Raw genomic sequence first — 24,912 nt, forward strand, 5'->3', positions numbered from 1 at the left:
TAATGGGGACAGCTGGGTGTGGGGCCGGGCTGGCTCCGGGACAAAGTCACAGGAACATTCCTTGTCAGCTTCCATCTGTAAAGCCAGATCTGGGGAAAACTTGCGTTGGGCAGCAAAACTTGGAACAACAATCCCAGGCAGCTCCTCCTGCGGGGATGGGAATTGTTCCCACCAGCCCCGAGCCCGTGCTGAAGTCCGGCACGGGGGTGCAGCAGGAACAACGCTTTAAATCCTGTTTTCCCAAGTTCCAGCCTCCAGCTCTCCCCGTGACTGCCCCGGCTGGTCCGGGCTGCCTTTCTCTGGGATGGAGCCCCTTTCAGAGGGTCAGAGCCCAGCACCCCGAGCAGCCAACATCTCCCTCTGAGCCACCCCGGGCTTAACGTGATCCCCCCACAGGTGCCGAGCTCCTCCATCCAGAGGGAGGAAAACCAAACCGGGATTAGAGCTAAGGAAGCTCTCCCGCGGGAGCAGCGGAGTCATTTACAGGGGCTTAAGGGTAGTTGACTTCCTTGAAGGAAAAGGCTTGGATGGAGAGAGACGAGGGTGCCGGGAAGGAGAAGGGCCGAGTGGTGAAAGGTGGGAGGGCAAGAGGAGCTGCAGGAGGAGCTCCGGGCAGGCACGGCCGCAGAGGGCGGGGAGGAACATCGGAGTTCCCGTTCCCGGGAGCACCAAGGGAGCCGGGTGTTCCCACCCCGGGGCTGGACCCTGTGCCTGTGGCACAGCAGGAGGGAGCCAGCCTTCCTTTCCCCTTTCTTTTCTCCTTTCCTTCCCTTTCCCTCTCCTCCCAGCTGCACTGGAGTCTCTCAGCTGTGGGTTCTCCACAAATCCTCAGGAATGCAGCACCAACCCCGACCCTCCCGCTGGGCCGGTGAGCAGCAGGGAGCTGCAGGCCGACAGAATCATGGACTTGTTCAGCTTGGAAAATCCCTCTGAGCCCAGGCAGCCCAACCGTCCACCCCTGTCCCATGTCCCCAAGTGCCACATCCACAGGGCTTTAAATCCCTCCAGCGATGGGGACTCCACCCCTGCCCTGGGCAGCTGTGCCAGGCCTGGACAGCCCTTTCCAGGAAGGAATTGTCCCAATGTCCACCCTGAGCCTCCCCTGGCCCAGCGTGGCTCCAGCTCGCTCCAATCCCAGCCCCACTCCGTGGATGCTCGGGACACAACACAAGACACACACCAGAAACCGGAGAGAATCCTGACGCCCTCGCGTGCCCCACACCTGCGGCAGCAGCAGCAGCATTTGGGGAGGAACACGAGGTTCCTGCAGCATTCCCACAGCACAGCACTCGGGGACTGTTGGGGCAGGTGGAAAAGCTGCTGGAGGAGTTTGACACCCTCCTCATCCTCCTCCTCCTCCTGCAGCAAACAAACAGAAATGTCACTCGGTGTCCAGGCGCCGTCAGCACAGACGCTGTTGTCAGTGAATCAGAAGTGTCTAGGAACAGCTTGAACAACTTTTATTTTTTTTTAAAGTGCTTAAAACGTAAATAACAAGCTCTTTATAAACATTAGTTGCAACTCTTAAAACATGAGACACACAGAACCCACTTCCTGCGGACGTGAAGAACAGGGAAACCAACAACTCCAAAATCCCCAACACTTCTCCCACTTGGGGATGTTTTTCCAGGTTTTTAACCCCAAACACGGTGGTTCCTTCCCAGACAAGGCTGAGCCTACGTCACACTGGAGAACTCACATCCCTTCAGGTTTGTTCCAGTTTGAGGATAAACCTTGGTGGCTCTTCTGGCCCACGTGTGGCCAGGAGGACCAGGCAAGGGGAAAAGAAATCATTGGCAGAAGTTCTGGAGAAGCAAGAAACCCAGCTGTGGGCTGACAGCAAAGGCAGAGCACAGCACCCTGCTGCAGCCTCGAGGAACAGCTCGAGCGTGGAAAAACAAACTCCAGGAGGAAGGCAAAACCACAGGGAATTGTTATGGCTGTGCTTAAAACAGAACAGGGAGAAGCTGCTGCTGACCCAGAAAACCCTTGGGGTGTGCTGGGCTCAGCAGAGAGGGACAGAGCTCGGAGCACAGCCAGGAACATGGAGCAGGAACACTGCTCCTGCCGCTGCAATCCCCAGAAAATCCCTAAACAGGGAGATTCAGTCACTAAACACAGAGACAAATTCCAGATGGGCAACTTGAGAACATTTCCCCAATTCTCTTCCTCATCCCCTCCCTCTCTGAGAAAGCATTTAGGTCCTCAAAGCCATTCCCTGGGGAACGTGGAGGTTTAACAGCAACACTGCAGACCCCACTGCAGCGCTGCTGTGCAGCCGAGCTGCTGCTCTCATGCACAGAACAAAAGCTGTGTGGTGGGGGGGAAACCCTGAATTTTCAGGACAGCGGGGTGGGGAAACAGAGAACAGAGACAGGAGCATCTGTAAGACACCTCTTCCTAACACGACGAGGTCCCTCTGGACTGCTGGGCACTCGAGGGCAGACATGGAACATCCACCACTGCTCGAGTCTTGTGCAGCCCCAGCTCAGCTCCAGTGCCAAGGGACCTGTGCTGTGCCCACCTCGGCTCCTGGAGATGGGAGGGGCAGGTACTGCTGGAAACAGGAGATGGAACAGAACAGGTACTGCTGGAAAGGCAGGAGATGAGGGAACAGAATGGATATTGCTGGCAAGGCAGGAGATGGAAGGAGCAGGTATTGCTTGAAAGGCTGGAAATGAGGGAACAGGTATTGCTGGAAAGGCAGGAGATGGGGGAACAGATATTCTCTGGAAAAGCAGGAGATGGAAGGAGCAGGTATTGCTGGAAAGGAAGGAGATGGAAGGAGCAAGTATTGCTGGAAAGGCAGGAGACGGGGGAACAGATATTGCTGGACACAGGAGACATGGAAGCACCTATTGCTGGCAGGGCTGCACACCTGGTACAACCTGCTGAGCTCTGAGAGTAACTTTTTATATTCAAGTGCAAAACATTCAGGCTTTGGAGCGAAAAAAGGCAGAGCTGAGTAAGGCAGAGGGGGCTGAGGGAGGCGGTGAGACATGAGGGAAGAGGAGGGCGAGGTGGGAAGGAGGTGCCATGGATCCACATAAACATTGGCACTTGTGTGGGGAGCACTGACACCCCTCCCTGCTGGGGCAGGGGGCCAGGAACAGGATGTTTTCATGGAGTGGGGAGCCAGAGAGGGGCCCTGGCTCTTGGGGAGATGTTGGCTCTGCACCTGCCCCCCTTAATGCCCTCCTGAGGAACTCCTTGTCCCTGCTCCCAGCCCTCATTCCCGTGCCGTGCTGCTTTCCCAGGGCTGCATTCCCACTGCCCACAGCTCCTCCCTGGCTGCCTCCACTCACAGGGACACAGGTGACACCCAGAGGGACTCGGGCTCCCAGGACACAGGATCTGATCCTACAGGCAGAGAGAGGCTCCTGGCACTTTCTGAAATGGGAGAAACACCTTCCCTTGGACACCCCCATCCCACCCCACAAGCACAGGGAGGAGGAACAGAAGCACAGGGGGAGCAGCTGGAGCAGTGCAGACCCCCAGGTGTTTCCCATGAGGGGAGAGGCAGGAAGGAGGGGGAAGTCATGGCTGGGGTTTTCCTCCTCATGCAGGGTCCAAGGGTCAGACAGGACCAAGGCTCCTTCTCTCCTGACCCCACACTGTCCGTATCCAGCTGTGTTTTGTCCTGGAATACTGAGCCTGCCCTTCCCTGCCGTGTCAGCTCCTGATCTCTCTGCCTCCGCTTCTCCCGGTGCACAACACCTGCAAGGACCCAGGCACCTGCACAGGTGTGGGGAGGCTTTGCTGCCTGGGGGTAACAATTAACTCACTTTTCTCGGGATGAGCAGGAAAACAGGAGAGACCTGCCCCGGGCAGGTTGTGTGGGACTGAGAGCTGGATTTCAGAGCCTTTCTGGGGTAGGAAACTGCTACTGGCCTCTGGCAAAAGGCACCATTCTTCAAAGTCATGGTCTGTACTGAAGCAAGCAAAGAGAAGAGCAGGGAAGATTTAAAAGAACCTGTAACTTTGGGAGACGGAGAAGAGGGAGAAGATGCCTTTCATGTTGAAATCCAACTGCCCCTCTGCCTGCACAGGCACCTTCTCCAGCCAAAATCCTGCCAGGATGAGGGAGGGAACAACATCCTTCCCATCCCCTTCCACAGTACCTCCAAATCGATCGTTCAGCCAGGTAAATGGGAGCCCTTCGGGTGGTCACTCAGGGGTCAGCAGTGGGCAGAGCTGCCCCACGGCCCCTGAGGCTGGGCCCAAGCCCCGGAGAGCCGATGACACGTGGGGAGGTGACCCCGGCGTGGGGAGGTGACCCCGGCGTGGGGAGGTGACCCCGGCGTGGGGATGCAATCCTGGGGGAGCAGGCTGGGCACTGGCAGTGGAGCTGTGCCAGGAGTGTTTGGGGTGCCTGACCCTGCAGGGGCCCTGCAGAGGGGTCAGACCTCCCGAGTCTCACTCCAGGGGTGTTTTCCTGCTGTGCTGGGACAGACGAGCAGAGCCAGGGTGGGGCAGCCACGGGCAGCCGTTCCTGGGAAGTTCAGCTGTGGATTCAATCCGCGCTCCTCGGTCCCTCCGGGGCACACCAGCCCCTCCTGCAGCACTCCAGGGGCACGATCCCATATTCCCTTTCCCACATTCCCAGTCCAGCCGTGAGGGACCCAGGCAGCGTCACCCCGGCTGTGACGGAGCCAGCGTGGCCCAGCCCGGCTCTGACACCACGCCAGGCCCTCGGACTCCGGCGCTGTCCCTTTGTGGAGCATCTCCCCCAGCCAGGAAGCGGCACAAACTGGAGCTGGCTCTTCACCCTTCACTGGGGGTAACTGGGGCCAGAGGGGAAGAGGCGTCCCACAGGCTCGGGTCAGGAACGCGCTGGGGGAGCCTCACCGGGTCTGAGCGTCCCCAGCATCACCCCCCAGTCCAACACCATCCACCAGCCAGGGGACACGACCTCAGGGAGAGAGGAGGAAGAGCGTGGGCAGAGGAGCAGCAGCAGCAGATGAAGTCACAGGGAGATGGTTTCCAGCTCTCAGATGTCCACGGGTCACTTAAAGCTCTGGCAGGAGGAGTGCCCAGGGGTGGCACTTGGTCACAGCAACGGGGACCTAAGGAGGCGCCTGCCTCGTGTGGAGGGCTCTGCTCCTCCCCATAGGGTGCTGGCAGCCCGTCACCCTACAGCTCCCTGGAGCCGAGCTGGGGGAAGCTTGGGCTGGGAAGGAGCAGATAACCCGGCTAAACTGGGAGTAGAAGCCACTGGAGCCCTCTGGGGAGAGGAGGGGGTGCGGGGTGTTGGCAGCGGTCGCTGGAGCAGAGCTCTGCTGGGTGCTGCTGCTCTGGGCAGGGTCATGGGGCCTGGCCCCGCCCCAGCGGGATCTGCAGCAGCGTGGGGGACTGCTCCATGATGCGCACCAGCAGCTGGTCGATGTAGTTCTCCAGTTCGTGGATGTGCTCCTCCTTCTTGCTCAGCTCCCCCTCCTTCTGCAGCAGCAGCTGGATCAGCTCGTCGTGGGTCAGGTGGTAATACTTGGCTGACTGATCCTGCAGGGCGGGGTCCTGGTGGGAACCAAGGGGGACACTCAGGCACTGGAATCAAAACCTCTGCCCCGGTAACGTTTGCAGGCTGCAGCGACAGCCAGAGCACCGCTACTCCGTGTGTCTGTCTGTCTGTCTGACCCACAGGGACCTGGTGTGCTCATAAAGCACCAGCTGAACTCCCTGCAGCACCCACAGGGCTTCTGAGACCAGCAGGGTTGTGCTTGTCCTTCACTCAGGTGAACCCCAGCAGCATTTTCCATGTGAAGTTGGGGAGGCAAGTGGAGTGGGAGTGGACAAAGGAACGGAGGAGTCACCCTCTGAACACTCCGTGTCTTCAGAGGCGTCACAGGTGCTTTGCTGGCCTCAGCACGGCCGTGTTTGGAGTACATCCAGGCCAGCAAAGCTCCAGGAAGGACCTTCCCTCTGCAGGACCAGGAACCCTTCAGAGCATCAGTCAGGCAGCTCCACCCTCCACCTGTCAGGTCTTGGGCAGGCCAGGTTGGACATTGGGGCTTGGAGCACCCTGGGACAGTGGGAGGTGTCCCTGCCCATGGCAGGGGTGGCACTGGATGGGATTTAAGGTGCTTCCCAACCCATTCCATGTTTCTACAAGCAGGGATTCACTCACACGCTGCACAATCAAACCCCAAACCAAAGCAGGCAGTGGGAAGACGATGGGTGAGGAGGTGCAGAGACCACGGATCCATGGCAGAAGGGAGGCAGAGCAAGCAGGGTCCCGGATCCCCACACAGCCCACAGGATCCCACTCTGCCTCCCCACAGCAGCTCCTGCCCCTGACGGGCAAAGCCCCCGGAGCGGGTTTGGCACAGCCTCACTCGGGGCAGGCTCCTACCTTTAACTTGGGGTCGGTTTTGTCGGGGTGGGAGGCCGGGGCCACGGGCTGGACGCTGCTCGTGGTCACCGTCTTCAGCCTCTCCAGGCCATTGCTCAGCGCCGAGCCCAGGCTGGGCCTGTGCTGCTGCTTCCTCTCGCTGGAGCCCTCCTGCCCAGCGCTGAGGGGCTTCACAGGGTGGGGGCTGCGGGGAACAAGGTGGGACAGTCAACACCCCCACTGCTGCCTCTCCCTTGGATCGAACAGGGATGGCCCCTGCTCAGGAGCCTGAGCCCAGCTGAACCCCAGTGTCCGTGCTGCCCACAGCTCTCCTCCTCCCACGAGAGCAGCAGGGCAGGGCAGAGCCCACGGAGCTGCTCCCACCCAGACAGGAGACACAGAGCCCCAGGACATACCTTGGGCTGAGATACTGACACGCCCTGCCCACACCTGCACTGCCCATCCTCACTGGGAAAGCTGTGGGTCGCAACTCCCGGCTGCCAGGAGCTGGAGAAGCTGGGGAGCTCAAACCCAGTTCCAGTGTGATCAGAGGCTGCTGCATCCACTGCCCAGAGCAGCTTTTTGCTGCCCAGGAACTCCCAAATTAGAGTCTGGGGTCACCATTGGTGCTCCATCCCAAGAGTTGGATGTCACCACAGAATTTGTCCCCCTCCACAAGGCCAAAAGGAGGGTGAGCAGTCAGTTAAGGGGGAAGTTCATTTTCATTTATTTTTGCCTCACTCTTCACCCAAAAGGTTCTTTCTGGGCTTGGACAAAGTCCAGTTCCTTCTCAGCATGATGGAAAGAGAAGTGACCTGATGCTCCCTCCCTGCAAGGAGCAGGCACAGCTGTGCACCATCCTCGGGATGGAAACATCCAAACCTCCACCTGGGAGCTCTGCAAAGCCTCTCAAGGGTGACAACCCCATCAGCTGTGTGTCCCAGCGGAGCTGTGTCCTTGTTCCTCGTCCATGCTGATGGGATTGGGACATACCAAGGATGTGGAAATCCTCTTCAACCACGATGATGCCTCCTGCTGTCCACGTGCTGGGAGGGGACAGCACTGGCAGCCACCAACCTGCTCCAACAAGCCAAAGGATCAGCTCCTCCCAAGGGGCAGCACAGGGACAGCTCTGATCTCTTCCCTCAGGTGGCCAGGGACAGGACCCAGGGAAGGGCTGGAGCTGTGTCAGGGCAGGGTCAGTTTGGATATCAGGGAAAGGTTCTTCCCCCAGAGGGTGCTGGCACTGCCCAGGCTCCCCAGGGAATGGGCACGGCCCCGAGGCTGCCAGAGCTCCAGGAGCGTTTGGGCAGCGCTGCCAGGGGTGCCCAGGCTGGGATTGTTGGAAGGTCTGTGCAGGGCCAGGACTGGACTGGATGACCCTGTGGGTCCCTCCCAGCTCAGGATTCTGTGATCCTCTGACCCCTTGGCAGAGCTGCCCAAGCATATGGACAAAGCCCAGGAGTCCTGGGCAGCTGGAAAGGATGGAGAGGGATCCCACAGAGCTAAGAGGGAGTCACTGACAGTGCCAGGGCTGGAGGAGTTGCTGTTCTGCACACGAGGCTCCAGCGCTGCCCACTGGGACTAAACCTAACCAGGAGCTACAACCACCAGGACACCGTGGGACAGGAGTGAGGAGAGGCTGGGGGAGCCACCAGGGCTGCTCATCACAGCCAGGCCTGAGCCCCAAATGTCACGGTCACCTCCTGCATCCCCCCAGCCAGCGCAGAGGCTACAACCTGAGCGTGGCTGGGAACGTCCCCGGGAAGCCAGTGGGAATGCTTGGATGTGTCTGAAAGCAGGGGGATATCTCCACCCCAGTGTGGTCACACGCTGCTGCCGGCCCCGTGGCCTGAAGGTACTTCTGAGAATAAATCCTTGTCCCACTGCGGGTGGTGCGTGCAGGGCTTGGCTGAGCACAGCAGGGCTCTACCTCCTCCGTTTGTCTCTGGAAGGATCCAAGAGCTGGAGACATTCCTCCACCTGTGTTTGTCCTGGGATGGTGGCACCAGCTCCTTCCAGGGGACCTTCACAGCCAGGCCTGGAATCCTGGTGGATCTGCCGAGAAGCTGGACCGGTTTCCACTCCTGACCCATGAACATGAGCTCGAGCGTGGAATCAGCTGCTCAAAGGCTCCTGACCCAGCACTGCAGCCCAAGTGGATCTGAGTTATGATGGAGCTTAAGGCCAAGGTGGAACATCTCAGGGTGACACTGGCCCAGCCATGTCCCCCTCTCTGAGCCAGCCTTGCCCTGTCCCAGCTTTCAGTGACGCTCCCAAGGTCACTGCAGAGCACAGGGAAAATGGGGTGCATTTCCCTCAGCAAGTCCCAAATGAAGCCTTTGTCACCCCAGTAAAATGCTCCTCACCGAGAACCAGACAGCAGAGGACAAACCCAAGGGAATCCCTCTCCCGTGACCAAGCTGCTGTGCCTGGAGTCCCACACAGCACCCGAGGGCCAGCTCTCCATGGAGAAAGGGTCTGTAGGAGGAACGGGAACGGCTGAGCTTGGGATCAGCTCTGCCAGTCTGCCCCTGGGTGTGCCAACCAACACTCTGAGTTCAGGGGCTCCACGAGGATCACCAAGATGAGGTGACTTAACCTGACCCCTCATTTTCACAATACAGTGATTCTCTGCACTCCTGAGACGAGGGAGGTGCAGCCTGTGCCACCACCTCGGCACCTGTGACATCCCCAGTCCTGTCACCTGCAGGTGCCACGGGGTGCTGGGCCAGCCCCACGTCCCAGGGATGGGCAGGAGCTCCAGGCAGTGGAGCCCCCAGGGCACGCTCCCAGGCTGTCCTTGGGGCCCCTCCTGTCCCGGGGATGTGACACCTTCCCAGCCCTGTCCCCGGGAGCAGCAAAGGACCCTCCGCACACCTGGGACTTGCAGCTGATGCTCCCTTGCCCCAGCAGCCACACAAGAAGACCAAAGAGCCCTCTGGCCACTTGGGAAGGGGCCATGGGACCCCACTCCCGCTTTCCAGCTCTCCTGAGGAGGCACTGAACCTCCTGACCCCAAATTCCCACCGTCTCACACCAGGTACCAGCTCTCCTTCACCTGCAGACACTTTGTCCCAGCCAGGACTCAATGCCCATTCCAAGTCTGAAGTCATTCCTTTTCCTTCCACCTTGTTCCTACCATCTTTCCTTCATCTATGTGCCTCTGGCTACCCCAGCAGGAGATGATCCTGGGAAGGGAAGCATCACCACGAGGATTGGGAAAAGGTCCCTTCCAGCTTTCCTCCCTCACCCTGGGACAGTTATCACATCTCCCCAATCCTATAAAGCAGTTCAGAGCCTTGGAGCCTTCCCCAGAGGCCTCAGGAGCTCTTCAGAGGTTCTTCAGTCACAGCAAGTATCCCAAATGTGCTGGAGGAGCCCGAGCAGGGAAGTCCCAGGACCTCCTGGCTGTCTATCACTGATATCACACCCAGCTCTTGGATCCGAGCCCATCCCATCCCAGGAGCCAGCCAGGCCTGGAGGGATGCACAGGCTGGGGATGACCATGAGCAGGCACTACTGACCTAGAGAGTCCTGAGCTTCCCTCCCTGCCTCAGTGATCCCTTTGGGATGCAGGACACTTCTCTTTCCATGAAACACAACAAAATTCAGGAGGTTTCTGTGCAGCATCTCTGCAAATTTTGAACAAGGTTATCTGCTGGGGGATGAATAATCCAATTAAAAATTATTGGAGGATCTGGCCTAAATAAGAGGAAAAAATACCTGACAGACCCAGACAGATGCTGGTCTTTGCTGCCGAGGCCATTTTGCACCCCATGCCCATCCCAAGGAGGGATCCCCTTGTGCAAGGGCTGGAGCTCAGCAAGTTCTGCTGGCCCCATCCTCCCTCCCCTCCTCTCACCAGGGCCACGACCAATCTTGCTCTTGGGCCAGGTGGGATTTTACCATTCCAGTGCCCCAGGAAGCTCCATTTGCCTTGTGATCAGTGAGGCTGATAAATCCCTGCTAGAGCTTGGTAAACCCCTGGGAGAGCTTGGTCCTTGGGCAGGCAGACCAGGAGAAGGAGTACCAGGAAAACGAGATGAACTGAAGGACACAGAGCAGGACTCCATGCCCTGAACTCACCAGCTTTGCTTCAGGGCATTTGTACAGACCCACAATTCACCTGCGAGGAGGAACAGCCCCTTCTTTCCACCCTTCCCATTCCCATCATCCTCAAGGCTAAATCCCACTTGCTTCATCACCAGTGGGCATCTCGGCAGGAGGGAGGGGAGAAGGGCATTTTGCCCGGTGAAAAAACCCTCTTTTTTTAGCTATGGAGAGAAGGAGGGTTTCAGTACCCAATGGGCAAGGAAAGCAGCCAAAGCTGAATGGATGGCAAGGGCAGGGGCAGCAGCAGCTGTGCACATGCCATGAGGAACTCTGGAGAGCAGGAACAGCCAGCAGCTCTCCTGGCAGCCACGGAAAAGGCATTTGTTCTGCATGCACAGGGGAGATGATGGAGCCAAAATCAGCACTGAGTGCAATGTGGGTGCAGTTCTGCTGCTCTGAATTTCCAGCTGGGGCAGGTTGTGGTGCATCGAACCCTTTGCCCCGGCCAGGGAAAACACCGGACACCAGTGGCCATTCCCCCAGGATCCCAGAGAGCCAAGGCTCCCAGCAGCTCGGGCTGGGCTCTCCGGGACCAGGGGAAGGTGAGGGAAGAGGAGCAGCAGCCTCCTTGGAGCGAGCCCAGCCGGGTGCAGCCCTCTCACCACGCCCTGCTACGAGCAGGGGGCCGGGCTCTGCTCTCCCGCACACACACACCCCCACACACACCCTTCGCCTTCCCCGCAGTGCTCACCTGGTCGTCTGCTGGCAAAAGGGGATCTCAGCCGGCCGTGTCTCCCTGGGCAGAACCAGGAGCGCTGAAGCTTGTGCGTCCCCGGGCTGCGGGCACGGGCAGGGCCGGGCGGCGGCGCGGCGGCTGGCGGGGACGGGGCCACACGGCTCGGGGTTAGCGGCAGCCACGAGGAAAGGGGTGGAGAAGGCCAGGGGCTGGCTGGCATGCGGGGGGGGAGGCCGGCCGGGAGCGTTAGTGGGCTGCAAGCCGTGCCCGGGGGCTTCCTCCTGCGGGCCGCAGAAGCTGAAGTCGGCCCGCTCAAGCTTCCCGGGCAGCACAGCCTGCACAGGGAGCGGGGCCGGGGGCTGCTCCACGAAGGGATTGCTCGGGGAGTTGGGGCTCAGGGCCAGGGTAAAGGGATTTCTCAGGGCTGAAGCTCCCTGCGTGTGCCTCTCCTCTGCCCTGTCTGGCTTCCAGAAATCGGCTTTCTTGAAGTCTATCCTGCTCTGTGCCGAGTGCCCCTCGGGCCCCTCGCTGGCGCGGGCCCTGCCCTGCTCTGCCTCCTCGGGAGGGGCACAGGGCTCGGGCTGCTCTCCTGCTTGCCCCTCACCATCCTTCCACGCCGGCTCTGGCCGGGATGGACTCTCCCCACGCTCTGACCTTTGGGATTGCGGGTTTGGATGCCCAGCTGCCTCCTGCTCTTCCAGAGCCGTCCAGAACATTTCCGGCTGGCCCAGGTCTAGCTTGGAAGGTGGGTTTAGTCCTGACATACTGAGCTCCTCAGGGAACAGCTCCTGCCTGGAGGCCGCCTCCCACTTGGCACTGTCTGTGGCCCCCTGTGTCTGAGGGGATGTGCGGGGCTGGCTCCAGCTCCCCTCAGCACCCGACTGCTCCAGTCCCTCCAGGGAGAACTTGGATGTGCAAGCCTCGAACTCCTCGGCCACATCTGTCTTGTTCCTCTCTGACGGGTGCTCCCCCACAGAGGTGTCCCCTGTCCCCAGCTCGCCGGCTCCTGTCTCCAAACGAGCTGCTGAGTCCACAGCGGCAGCTCCAGCACCCTTGGACGCTGGGAACTCGCTCCCGGCTTCAGCGGCGTCTGCTCCTGGGGTGGGCAGGCTGGGAGGCGCTGGCCTGGAGGGCTCGCTGCTCCCATGGCTCCTCTGCAATTCCATCTCTGCTCTTGGGCCCTCTGAGTCTTCCCATCGCTCCTGTTTCTTTCGCTGGGGGTCACCAGACTCCCCCTCCTCGGCGTCCCCACCAGCGCCAGCGGCTGCGAACCACCTGGGGGGTTTGGGTGGTGGCACCGCCGGGCCGGGCACTGGCTCCTGGTGGCCCTGGGGCCCTGCCCACGGGGACAGCACCACGTGCCTCTCGCGGATGTCAGAGCTGAGCTTCAGGAGGCCATCGCTGGCCTCGAGCCGCATGCTGGCCTGGAGCCGGAACACCGAGCTCCGGATGTCGAAGGCGCCCTCCTGGCCGCCCCTGGGCTCCGCGCCCGGCTCGGGGAACCTTCGTGCTGCCACGTCCCCGAGCACCCGCGGGGGCACGGCCGCCACGGTGCTGCCAGGCAGGGCCTCGGGGGCCAGCTCAGGGGGGAAGGAGGTCCTGGGTAACACACAGGCGGCAGCGCGGGACAGGCTCTGGGCTTCAAAGGTGCCCTCGCCCAGGAAGGGCGGCCGCGGGCCAAAGGCGCCCTCGGGAGCTGCGCGCTCCTTGGCTGCGCTCGGGGTGCTCTCGGAGGGGTTGGGAGCGGTCTCCGTGGCTATGGTCATCCAGCCGTTTGTCCCTGCACTGGAGGACTCCTCCTCACCACTGTCCCCTTCTTCCCTAGTGCTATTTTCAGTGGTCAGTGCTGTTGACGCCTCTTTGTCCCCGGGGTTGCCCGAGGCAAACGCAGCTGCCCAGACCATGGGCGTGCTGCTCTTCCTCCTCCTCGCCATGGACCCTGCGGACACAGGGCTCAGCACATCCTCTATCACCGTGGCCTCCTGGGTGGTGCTCACCAGGTTGGCCCCCACGTCTAAACTGGAGAAATTTGTCCAAGAGCGGAGAGCTGCAGGGATTTCAGCGCCGAGGGGTGACTCAGCCTCTTCCAACACTTTGGAGCCCTTCTGGCAGGGTGGCTCGGCCGATCTCTCTGTCGGGCTGGCTCTGTCAGGGTCGTCGATGAAAGCCATGCCCTCTGCTGCCACCGAGGCAAAGAAGTTCTCCTTCTTCCGCTCTGGTTTGAGCCTGCTGGTGGCAAAGGCATCGAAGGTATCGTCCCACTCCGAGGGCGGCGGGGGGACGGCGGGGTCGGTGTCGGCAGGAGGGAGCTCTCCCGGTGCTGGGGGAGTGGTTTCTGGCACGGGGACACCAACGCTTTGGGCTGGAGACTCCCTCTCGGGGTCTGTCTGCCTTGGGGCGGCACAGGGACTGCAATCCTCAGAGGAATAAAAGCTCCCAGCGACCTCTGCTGCAGCATGCGGCCCAGGCGGGAAACTAGAGAGAAAGTGAGTAGGTGAAGGAGAATTTAGTACCTGGTCAGCGAGGAGCTCCTCAAAGAAGGGATTGCTCTGCAGGGAGTTGAGGAATGGGTTGGTGGGGGACAAGCATCCGGCCTGGCTGTCTCCGGGAGTGGGAGGGAGGTTAGAGCTCGGCATGCCAGCGGGGAGGGCGGCAGGGCACGGGGCAGGGGAGCAGAGAGCACAATGAGAAGGAGCATCTGAGCTGGTTTCTACCTGAGGAGACACTTCCAGGCTGTGGAGGGAAGACAGAACAGTCCTCCTGGTTAATGCTGTGACAGAGCTGTCAGCACACACCACACACACCGCAAACGCTCGCTCCAAGCAGCAATGACCAAACCCATGCCTGGCTCGTTAGGCAGAGCAATGATTATGGAGTCAGGGTGTGGAAAGGGCATGCATAACACACAGCAAGGGGCAGCCCTGCTCCCAGGACAGTCCTGCACGGTCCCCTCTCTGCCTCAGCAAGCCTGGCAGCCAGAGAGGTTTCCCCACTCCTGCAGCCCAAGGACTCACTCAGTGTTTGTCCCGGTGCTGGTGGCACCCAGGGCAGGTGAGCACGAGGAGCTGCCCAGGCTCTTGGATCAGGGTTACTTGAACCAGTCAAAGCACAGAGGAGTCTTCCCCAGTTTAGCCCAGTGCCTCCTCACTGGTTTGCCAGCATTACCATGGGAGCACACTGGAGCTCCCGCTTGCACAGGAGGGAGGGGAGCAGGGCTGAGCGAGGCTGAGCAGGAAGGAGCACGAGGCCAGGACAGGGCCCTGTCCCCACTCTGGACACTGCCCCGCCTCCCACATGCCCCTTGTCACATCACCTCCGACCTCAGATCCCGAGATGCCTGAAACCCCATGGAAGGGACTCAGCACATGTGGAATTCAGAATCTCAGCCCAAGTGAGGCTGGCAGCTCCCTGCTGCCTGTTCAAGCGGGACTGAGGGACCTTGCTTTGGGATTTCATTCATCTTCCTTTGGGAACAACTCCAGCAATGTGGAGTCACCCCCCTGAGGAGGCTCACCAGGCTCAGAGGTTCTCACATCACAAAGGGGGGTGTGGTGTGGACACCCCGTGTCCACCTGGTGCTCCGACTGCCACGCTCCCTCCTCCTGAGCCCATCCCCTTGACTCACCCTTGGGAGGAGCAATCCCATCCCCAGGACAGGGGCACCTGGCCCTGCCCCATTACAGATCCCGTGAGATTGCTGCCTCCTGCGCCGGCCATGACTGCCGAGCTCCAGAGAGTTCCCCTCTTGGCTGGGGAGAAACATGGGCATGGATCAGCCAGCTCTGGGCACACCAAGGTTTAAGAGGAAGGAATACATTAATTGCTTTGCCAATGTCCCTGGGGCTATACCCCCGGATTTCAGGAGGGCTTGGCAGCGCTGCAGGATCACGAAGTTGCTTGGACAACTATTTCCATGTTATTGAGGATACACCAAACGCCTCAGACGCATTTTAAAGCACAAAATGCCATCTTCAGGCAAAAGCTGATGCTGGTGATGGTGGAGTTGGTCGGTCACAAAGCAGGGAGGGCGCTGGGCTGGCAGCACCTCGGCCCAGGAGTGATGCCCCCACCACGGGGACCCCCTGCTCCCACTCCTGGCAGCTCCACAGCCCTTTCCCGCACCCTCCTCTGAGCAGCTCCTTGGAAAGGTGCCCATGGAAGCCATCAGTGCCACCAAAGTCCCCCATCCCAGTTTGTGGGCAGGGAACACTCCCGGTGAGCGGCCGAGCGCAACTGGCTCCGCTCCAGCACCCACGGGCCACACCCAGACACTGCCGAAGGGAACTGGCAACTCAGGGACAACACAAAGCCTCAGCCCCTTCATCCCCACGCAAACCTGCAGCTCCCTCCGGGCACGCACGGCTCGTGGGTGCCCTCTCCTGCTGTCAGAGCAGCAGTGGTGGCCGTGCCCATCCCGGGCCCCGCACAGCCCGGCCCTGCTCCGCGTCCTCTCCTGCTCGCACCAGGGAGGAACAGCCAGGAGCGCTCCCCACAGGGGTGTGAGCTCTGGGTGAGCACAGAAAGTCTCCAGAAGTTATGGGAGGAGCTGATGGACCCCGAGGCACAAACCACTCCAGCCTGGCAGCCACTCTGTGCTTAGAGGAAAACCTCTCCCGGCATTCCCGGCCTGGAGATCAGCACAGGGTTGGACCTTTTTCCCTAATCCCCCTCGAATTTAAGGGAACAGCTGCTCAGTATGTGACCACTCAGCTGGGTGAGTTCACAACATCCGCAGAGATTTTAACAGGGCAAAACATGGCAAATTTTCCTTGCCACCTGGAAAGGGAAGGTGGCAAGGGAAGGTGGCAAGGTCCAACCACCACGATCTCGGGGTGCCTGTGAGGGGCACACGCCCCAGCCCCACCTCTGCTTGTCCTGCTGGCACTGCTTCCAGGATTTGGTGCAGACCGAGATCCATCCCTTGTGTTCTGCCCGAACATCCCTCAGTGCTGAGTAAGAGCATCCAGGGCTGATCCAGCTCTGCCGGGCTCCAGCTCTAAATGGCTGCAGAGCATTAATCAGCTGCAGGCTCCTAACGAGCCTTGGCTGCTAACGACCGTCCCAGCTGCCAGGAGCTGAGTGGGTGAAGTTCCCTCCTCAGGGGTGGCTGATGCCAGGGCAGCCCCTTGCCTGGGCATCCCAAATTGCACCAATCCCCACCTGCACTGCTGCAGGAACAGCTTCAAGGCCTCCTCAAACCCACCCAAGATGATCCTGTCTTCATTCCCCAAGTCCTCATGGGATGGTTTGGGTTGGGAGGGACCTTAAAGCCCATCCCAGTCCCACCCCACTGTCCCAGGCTGCTCCAAGCCCCAGTGTCCAGCCTGGCCTTGGACACTCCCAGGGATCCAGGGCCTGGCCACCCTCCCGGGGAACAACTCCTTTCCAATATCCCATCCATCCCTGCCCTCTGACAGTGGGAAGCCATTCCCTGTGTCCTGTCCCCCCAGCCCTTGTAAAGTCCTGATGGGAGTCCTGGGGTGCTGGACCTGCTGGTGTTGGCTGAAGATATAAAGACAGAACTTGAATCCATCTTGTTTTGTCAGATTTTGCTTCTCCTCCTTCAACTCCACTGTGGAAATTTCCTTTCTGTTTCTCAACCCCATTCCTGCTGGGCCCCACTGGGGTTTGTTCAGGGGTTTGTTGGCTGCAAACTCCGGGCAGAAAAATCATGGAATGTTAGGTTGGAAAAGCCCTCCAAGATCACCAACTCCAACCATCCCCAGCACTGTCCAGGCCACCACTGACCATGTCCCCAGGTGCCACATCCACAGGGCTTTGAAACCCCTCCAAGGATGGGGACTCCACCCCTGCCCTGGGCAGCTGTGCCAGTGGTGGACAAACCTTTCCAGGAAGGAATTGTCCCAACATCCAACCTGAGCCTCCCCAGGAATACCCTGAGGCCGTTTGAGAATCTGTGGCTTTCCACTGGGATTTCAAATTGCAGCGTCACCGTTCGACCCCATTCCTTGGGACAAACATCCCTGCTTTGGCCACCAGCCTGGCGCTGGCAGGAGCCTTGCTCTGCCCCCAAGGAGCCCCATTTCCCACTCTGTTCTCCCTGAGGGAGGACGCTGGAAGTGCTCAGTGAGAGCAGGAGCGGAGCACGGCGGATTCCTCTAGAGGGAAACCTCAGCTTGCAGCAGCCTGATGGAAGCAGCTCTTTGCAGCACTGAAACGCTGACTCACCCTCCTCCTCCTCCTCCTCCTCTCCTCCTTCCCCTCCCATTCCCAGCACATGGCTCCGCCAGCCAAAATAAATCGCGGGTACCTCCCTGCCCTCATTTATTTGTTTGGCAGCACTTCACAGACGCCTTTGAGCCTCGCAGCAATAAAAAAATAAAAAAAAAAAAAAGGAAATAAAATATTGCTGAGCAACCCCCTGATGGAAAAAGTCTATTGGAAACAGCTTGTTCAATGCAGGGAGATTTCTCCCCACGGATCCCAGCCTGGGTTTCAGGCTGAGGGCAGAGCTCTGCAGTCGCAGCCCGGCAGCAGGAGGCTGGGGGACTCTGCACCACCAGCAGAAAACAGCACATGCGCTGGAGAAGCAGGAGTTTGGGAAGGGCAGGGATGAATCCAGCCCTGATGTGCTGAGGGGAAGAGCTGTGCTGAGCTCAAGTGGAAAATTCCTCCCAGGAGGGCTGGATCCAGGGATGTGCCGTGCGCTGCCACTCCCAACCTGCTTTTGGCCCCATCTGCCCACGGACAGGGCTCACCTGGGTGGGAAACCAGCAGGATCGAGGTGCTGGAGCATCCTGCAGCAGCAGGGATCAGGAATTTCCTCCCACTGGCATGAGCAGGGCTGGCACAGCAGGAATTGTGCAGGAAGGGGTTGGGAAGAGATGGGAACGGCAGCCCAGGACATTTTTGTACAGGGTGGGAGCACCAGCGGGAAGGAGCCAAGGAATATATTTCAAATAGGAATTCCAGAGGTGGAAGGACTGGATTTCCCTATAATAAATCACCTGTAATAATCTATAAACGATCTGTAATAATTATCTGTGCAATAACCACTTTCCTCTTCTCTTGGGCCTCACCTGTCCATCATCCCTAAAATGAACAATTCCTCCTTTAGACATTTGCCCTCAAAACCACGTGAATTTAAAAAAATAGCAGAAATCTGGGCAGTAGGAACCCAGGAAGATGCAAACTTCAACCCCCAAGTCCCACTTTTAGGAGCGGGAGCGGGGCTGGGCGTTACCTGGGCGGTGCCAAAGCACATTGGCCTCACCAGGGCTGAGCTGGTGCCAGCTCTGGATCCAGCTCCCCATCCTCGTGTCCCTCCCTGGGAAGCGCAGGCTCAGCAGCACAAAGAGCCCTTTTCCAGCCCTGCAGGCTCCTCACACAGATCCCACTCTGTGCCCAGAGCTGGTCCAAGGCAGGTGGGCAGCACTGCACTCACCTGGATACAATCCCTGAGCCAGAGGTGGGATGCTGATGGCTCCCATGGATTCATCCACAGCATCCCTGTTATCCACAGCGCCCTGGTTTCACGTCAAGGCCTTCATCTCCCTCTTCCTCAAACCCTGCAGCTTCCCAGGCTCTGCTCTGGAAGTCCTGCTGGCTTTGGAGGGGCTGCCACAACATCCACGCTCCATCCCACTGCTGCCAGCCCGGCCAAGGACTGCTCCAGCCATTCCAAACCTTCCTGCCATTGCCAGCATTCAGGAAAGGCACTCTTTGGGAGCACGTGAGGAGCAGGGAGGAACTGAGTCAATATTTGGCCACACTGCTGGACACAAGGCTATGGACCCTGGGAAGGGGCTTGAACCCGAGAATGGAACTGATGCCCCTGTTTTTACAGGACAGAGCACAATTTCCCTTTCCTCCTGTTGCCAGGCCTAAGATGCAGCCCCATTTTATCATCAGGATTCTCCACAGGAACCAGGAGCTGCAGAGCTCTGATAACATTGGAGGAAACCCTGGGAACATTTAAAGGATTATTTTAGCCCCAGGCTTTGCCTCAAATAAACCTGCTGAGCTTCTTCCTTGCATACAACCCTCAACCACCTGACCTCAAAACAACAAACCACAACCAGGCTTTTATTCAGCCTCCAAAGAGCAAACACCACCTTCCTACTGCTCCCATCCCATCCAGGATCAAAGCCTGGAGCTCGCAGGGATTAGCAAAGCCAGGGATGAAGAGCAGAGCCTTTGGGACCTGCTTCCCTGAGAAGAATCCGGGAAAAGTGGGTGTGAGTAAGGGCTGAAGGCAGAAATGCCCAGTTCTCTCCCCAGTGAGCACGGACAGGTTTGCAGAGCCAGCTCCCACACTGATGGCTCAGCAAAACCCACCCGGCACAGAACAAAACCCTTTTTACAAAGCTGTGGTTAAACCCAGCCCAAAGGCAGCAGCTCCTTATTTTGGGAAGGGTGTGTTTGGCAGAGCAAGTGGGTAAAGATGAGCTGTGCCAGGCTGGGCTTTGCTGCAGGCGAACTCAAACCATCCTTCTAATTACAGACCTGTTAACTAATCACAGGCTGAGGGTTTGGTCTTGCACAGTGACTGATTTTGATGCTTTCTCACCATGTTCAGCTCTGGGTTAAACGTGGCCTATCCAAGGTGGGCAAAAAGCTGAGAAGGTGCTGCTGGCAGGAGCCACAAAGCTGAAGTTTCCAGAGTCAGGAGAGCAGGAGGGAAAAGGTTCTTTCTGCAAATAAACCAGGACTTAAAACTGCTCAGGTCTCTCCAGAGCAAGGGTTAACCCATCTCCAGTTCCACACGTGACACTGGTACTGAACAGCTCCTCAGCTGCAGAGGGACATCAGAGATCCCCCAGAGATCAGAGAATCTGGAATGGTTTGGGTGGGAAGGGACCTTAAAGCCCATCCTGCCATGCCCAGGGACACCTCCCACTGTCCCAGGTTGCTCCAAGCCCCAATGTTCAGCCTGGCCTTGGACACTTCCAGGGATCCAGGAGCAACCACAGCTTCTCTGGGAATTCCATTGGAGGGCCTCGCCACCTTCCCAGCCAGGAATTCCTTCCCAGTATCCCATCTGACCCTGCCCTCTGGCAGTTTGAAGCCGCCAAGAACTAAAAAGCTCTTCCAGAGTTTTGACCTGAATCACCAGCTTGGCCCACGAGGTCGTTCAGCGCAAGGAAGCAAAATAAAATCAGAGAAGTCAGTTCTGTATAATTAAAATGAGTAATGATGTCATAATGAATGGCCAGGAAAACTGAAGCACCGGGAAAACCAGGGCAGAGATGAAGCCGGTCCCCGTGATGATGGGAAGGGCTCAGACTCAGTCCCCAAATGCTTCTTGTAGTGCTCCCCAAAGGTTTGCAATTGTCCCAGTGCCAAACCCTGGTCACTGGGAGGGAGAAATCCCTTCCCAGCCAGGCAGCTCCAGCATTTCCCCCTCCTCCATCAGACACTTCTCCCAACTCCTGCTTTCAGTCCTCTCTGCTCCAGTTTAAGCTCATTATTTTCCATTCTCAGTTGCAAACTGCACTTAAGACCCACTCGGATGTTTCTCAACACCCCAAAAGGGGCTTCTGTGAATTCCTTCCCTCCAGCCCGTGCTGCTTTGAAGCCATTCCTATTTTTGGGAGAGAAAATCCAGGCCAGAGGAGCTGCTGCCACACAGCTCATCCCAGTCTCTCCTCACAAGGAGCCCTCAGCAAAGTGAGTCCAAGCAAAGCTCGGCTCCGACTGAGCTTGAGATTAAACTGTGAGCACTGAGGTGGATTTAAAAAAACCTGCGGAGTGGAAACCCTCTGGGAAAGGAGCAATGCTGGGGATGAGTCCAGGAAAGCAGGGAGCTGTTAGAAACCAGCAGTGTTCAGGGGCACTCCTGGTGATTATCCACTGGGCTGGATGGACAGGAACTGAATTCCAGATGGATCAGACATCCCTGCCTTGAAATCAGTGTCCAGCAGAGGATCTGGGCAGGCACGGCCCTCCCTGCCTCCTTCCCAGAACTGCCAAGAGGGGAAAACCTGCTGGTTTCTCACCCATTTCCCAAGGAAAAGGCTTTAGAGGGAGATGCTGAGGGCAGCTCCTCCCCATCCCATCCCATCCCATCCCATCCCATCCCATCCCATCCCATCCCAGCCCAGCCCAGCCCAGCCCAGCCCAGCCCAGCCCAGCCCATCCCCACAGTGCTTCCCTGGTTGCCTCAGGCACTTGTGGAGTCACTGCCTGGATACAGCAGGATGCTTAAGCCTTGATTTTTCATTCTAGGCCTTAACCAGCAGGTTTATTATCCCAAAATTAGAAAGAAAAATTAAAAGAACGATCATGAGTGGGAATACTCTGTCCTTCCTCAAGGACAGGATGCAGAGACCAGAGTCCTTCAGGCTCATCACAAATCTTGCACTGAGCTGAGACACCAAACCCCTGCCTGGGGTCTGAGTCTCCTGGGAACCACAGAATCACAGGATGCCTTGGGTTGGAGGGACCTGAAGCATCATCCCACTGCACCCCTGCCATGGCAGGGACGCCTCCCACCATCCCAGGGTGCTCCAAGCCCCGTCCAGCCTGGCCTTGGGCACTGCCAGGGACAGGGAATGCCAGACCCGTCCATGGGGATGCACCACAGCAGTCCCCAGACCTCACCCTTGTCTCTCCTGCTGCTGCAGCAGGACAGAGCTCCCACATCCTGCCTGCTCCTTCCCATCCCAGCTTTCCCTTCCCAGGGATGGACTTTGTGGGACAGAGCTCGGGGCCTGTGGGATGGGGTATTCCTGATATTCCTGAGCCAGGGGAGCAGCTCCTGCCTGTCCCAGTGTCCCCAGCTCTGCCTGTGCAGCCTCAAGGCCACCACGAGCACGACACCTCCCAATGGGAAGGAGCAATGCTGGGGCTGGTTCTGGAGCCAGGCTGAGGGATGTGCTCATCCCTTTAAAAATGTGGGAACCTGCATACATGGAATAAACCAGGAGTGCCCTCCTCATGAAAGGAGGCTCAGACTGAACTCAAATCCTTCTGCTTAAGAAATTAGGTTAAAGTCAGCCCAGATCAGAAAACCCCTCTAATAAACCAACGCTGCAGACTGAGCCAGTGCTCACTCTCGAGTGCTGGTTGTTTTCCCTGGCTGGTTTTAACCCCATTTCCTGCCTCTCACTGACAACAGCCTCGACCTCTGGACTGCCAGCTCAGCTCCAGGGGCTCCAGGGGTGGACACGGGTGATAAATTCCTCACAGGAACAGCACAAACACCACAAAACCTGAGGATCCGGAGGGATGAATCACCACACAAAGCAAGAACAGTTAGAGATTCGTAACTGGGAGAAGGGAAGGCTGGCTGGGATGGCAACAGGAAAGAGCAGGGTTGGGATTACTTTGGGAATATTAATGATACCTCACGTTATCAAAGTGCTACATCCTGAGCAGACCCTACAGAAGAAGGTGGGGCTCATAAAAATAACGTGATTACACATCCTGATATCCCACATCCCAATATCCCACATCCCAGCCTGACTGCCAGAGAAGCTTTTTTAGCTCATTAAAGGATAAAAAATCTGCCTTTTGAGGCCACAGAACCGCTTGGTGTGACCACACTGAGCCCCACCTCTGCAGAGGGAAACTTCTCCATGGAAGAGATCCCTCCCTTCCCCGAGTGGAAAACACATCCCACACCCAGCAGCGGTGGTTTCTGGCAGAAGCCAGGGGAGGATGCAGGAAAATCCCCTTCCCTTTGTGACATTTAAGAGCAAGGAAACATTTTTCCTGCTCTGACCTTGCCTGAGCACCGAGGCCCAGGAGCGTCCGGGAGCTCTGGCCAGCAGATCTGCTGGAGACGGGAATTTGGGGCAGGAATCACCAGCCTGGACCTCCACACCCCCTTCCACTGACCTGGGTTTCTGAGGGGACTCTTTGGGCTCCTTGGACCCAAACCAGCCGCTGCTCTTACTCCTCTCATCCCCCGCAGCCGAGGCGTGGACGGGGGTCCCTCTGTCCCCCTGGCCTTTGCCTTCCACGTCGCTCCGGGTGCCCCCATGGTGGAAGAAGCCTCCCTTGGCTTTCTTGTCCTCTTTCCTGGTGTCCTCGGGCGGCCTGTCCTTGGCTGGCTCCGCGGAGAAGCCCAGGGGAGCCGCAGCCTGGGTGGGTTTGCTCTCCAGGCGACTGCTCTCCTCCATCCTGGCCCTGCCCAGGTGATTGCTGAGGGTCACGGCCTTGGTGGACACCTTGAGCTCTTCCTGCAGGGCCAGGCTGGGAGGGGACGGGATGAACCTGGGCTCGTCCCTCTGCTGGGCCCTCTCCAGGCTGCCCAGCCCCCAGGGCACCTCCTGGGGGTTGGGGTGCAGGGGGGTGAAGCCGAAAGCCTCGTCCTGCCTGCGGGGGCCGCCGGGCACGGGCAGGGGGGCAGAGCTGGTGGAGAGGCCTGCGGGGCTCCTCGGGGCCGGCTCGTCCCCGTACACGTGGCTGCCGTTGATGCACAGGGACGAGCGGGACACGGCGTCGTTCTTTGGCTTCGGGCTCTGCGTGGCTTTGGGCTCCAGCACCGGGCTGACCTGGGACACGTCGTCGCTGAACGCTCTCTTGTGGGTCAGCTTCGGGGAGGGCAGGAGGTCCTTCACTGGGGGGAGCAAACACAGAACAGGTCAGGCCACAGGCACAGCATCGTTATCTTCCACCTGAACAGATCTGGGAAATCACCCCGGCCTTCTCCCTCCTGGGCTCCATGGGATTAAGTTCTTGGAAATGCAAAGCACAGCTCACAGCTGTGCAGCCATACAGGAGACACAACATCGTCCCCGAGGCCAGCAGGGGAGGACCCCAGAGGAGGCTCTGTGAGATGACAAACCCATTGTCTGAGAGGATCTGAGAGGATCTGAGGTTGATAATAAATGCAAGGAACTCCCCAGAAGCTCCTTAGAGGGTTTTAAAGCTTCCATGTGACTTAGGAGTTTGCACGGAACAGGGGACGATGCGGCTGTGAGCTCCAGGCCACTGCTTGGTGTGATGAGCCAGGAGGGCCCAGTGCCTGCAGCTCCCTCCCACTGCCTTGAGGGTTGGACTTGATCATCTTAAAAATCTTTTCCAACCTTAACAATTCCGTGATTCTATGACCTTGTGGCTACTGCCAGTTTTTGGGGGTAAAAATCATGGAGAACCTGAGAACGACTGACACAGCTGCTGCCCCTCCCAGCTGGACATGCTGCTTCCTTCACAGAACCACTGAATGGCTGGGGCTGGAAGTGACCCTAAAGAACACCCAGTTCCACCCCCCTGCCATGGGAAGGGAAGCTCCCAGTAGCTGGAAGGCTCATCCCAAGGGTGATGGGACCAGCACGGGAATGTAACCCAGCAGAAGCCACATGGCTCCCGGGGGACTCCCACCCAAGCTGGCAATGTGCTGTCTGCAGCCAATTAAACCATTTAATTATATATTTGTTTCCAAGGGGGAATTAATTCTCTACAAGGGCCTTTTTTGTTTGTAAATCGCTGCCCTGGGAGTGCCAAGAGCTCAGATTGTTTTAATCACCAGAGCTGGGCCCCGTTTCGGCTTTGCCCGCAAGCCGGAGGCGGCTCATTAGAGCCGTGACCCAGGGCAGGGCCAGCAGCTGCCCAGCCCAGGCCAGCCCAGCCCAGCCAGGGCCTTCCTGCAGGGACTGCTCGGAGGGGCCGAGAACAAACAGCCCTGAAGAACCCTCAGATCCTGGGAGCTCGTGGCGAGGAGTGGAAAAGCAAAATCTGGGATGTTCCTCCCCGTTCTGGCAAATACCTCAGTGCCAGCACACAGAAGGTCTCGGGGGTTTGTGCAGGAGGTCACCTCTTAGTGACATCCTGGAGCAAAGGAGGCTCAGGGGGGACCTTGTGGCTCTGCACAAGTCCCTGACAG

At 58.6% G+C, this 24,912-nt stretch overlaps 2 protein-coding genes across 2 annotated transcripts in view; both read right to left on the reverse strand.

Moving 5' to 3' along the window:
* The window catches only part of LOC138110157 (rab11 family-interacting protein 5-like), a 128,636-nt gene that overhangs the window by 89,227 nt on the left and 14,497 nt on the right, over window positions 1-24,912 (reverse strand). Inside the window, exon 3 of the mRNA XM_069014879.1 lies at window positions 22,923-23,646. Coding sequence (XP_068870980.1) covers window positions 22,923-23,646 — 724 coding nt within the window. The remainder of the gene's footprint in view (window positions 1-22,922; window positions 23,647-24,912) is intronic.
* LOC138110130 (AT-rich interactive domain-containing protein 1A-like) lies at window positions 1,440-13,847 on the reverse strand. Its single transcript, XM_069014851.1, has 3 exons — window positions 11,136-13,847; window positions 6,350-6,533; window positions 1,440-5,514 (listed from the first exon to the last, which is right to left on the reverse strand). Exons 1-3 carry the CDS (start codon window positions 13,754-13,756, stop codon window positions 5,305-5,307), a joined length of 3,015 nt encoding a protein of 1,004 aa, XP_068870952.1. The 5' UTR covers window positions 13,757-13,847; the 3' UTR covers window positions 1,440-5,304.

The sequence above is a fragment of the Aphelocoma coerulescens genome, chromosome 4 (assembly GCF_041296385.1).
Source record: "Aphelocoma coerulescens isolate FSJ_1873_10779 chromosome 4, UR_Acoe_1.0, whole genome shotgun sequence".
Taxonomy (NCBI): domain Eukaryota; kingdom Metazoa; phylum Chordata; class Aves; order Passeriformes; family Corvidae; genus Aphelocoma; species Aphelocoma coerulescens.

Bases quoted from the DNA above. Each gene is read 5' to 3' on its own strand.
- LOC138110130 (XM_069014851.1), bottom strand. From the start codon at position 13,756: ATGCCGAGCTCTAACCTCCCTCCCACTCCCGGAGACAGCCAGGCCGGA. The intron at 6,534-11,135 runs GTGAGCACTGCG...TGTTCCCCGCAG, and splicing joins TTTTGCCAGCAGACGACCAG to CCCCCACCCTGTGAAGCCCC. The intron at 5,515-6,349 runs GTAGGAGCCTGC...GGTTCCCACCAG, and splicing joins AAACCGACCCCAAGTTAAAG to GACCCCGCCCTGCAGGATCA.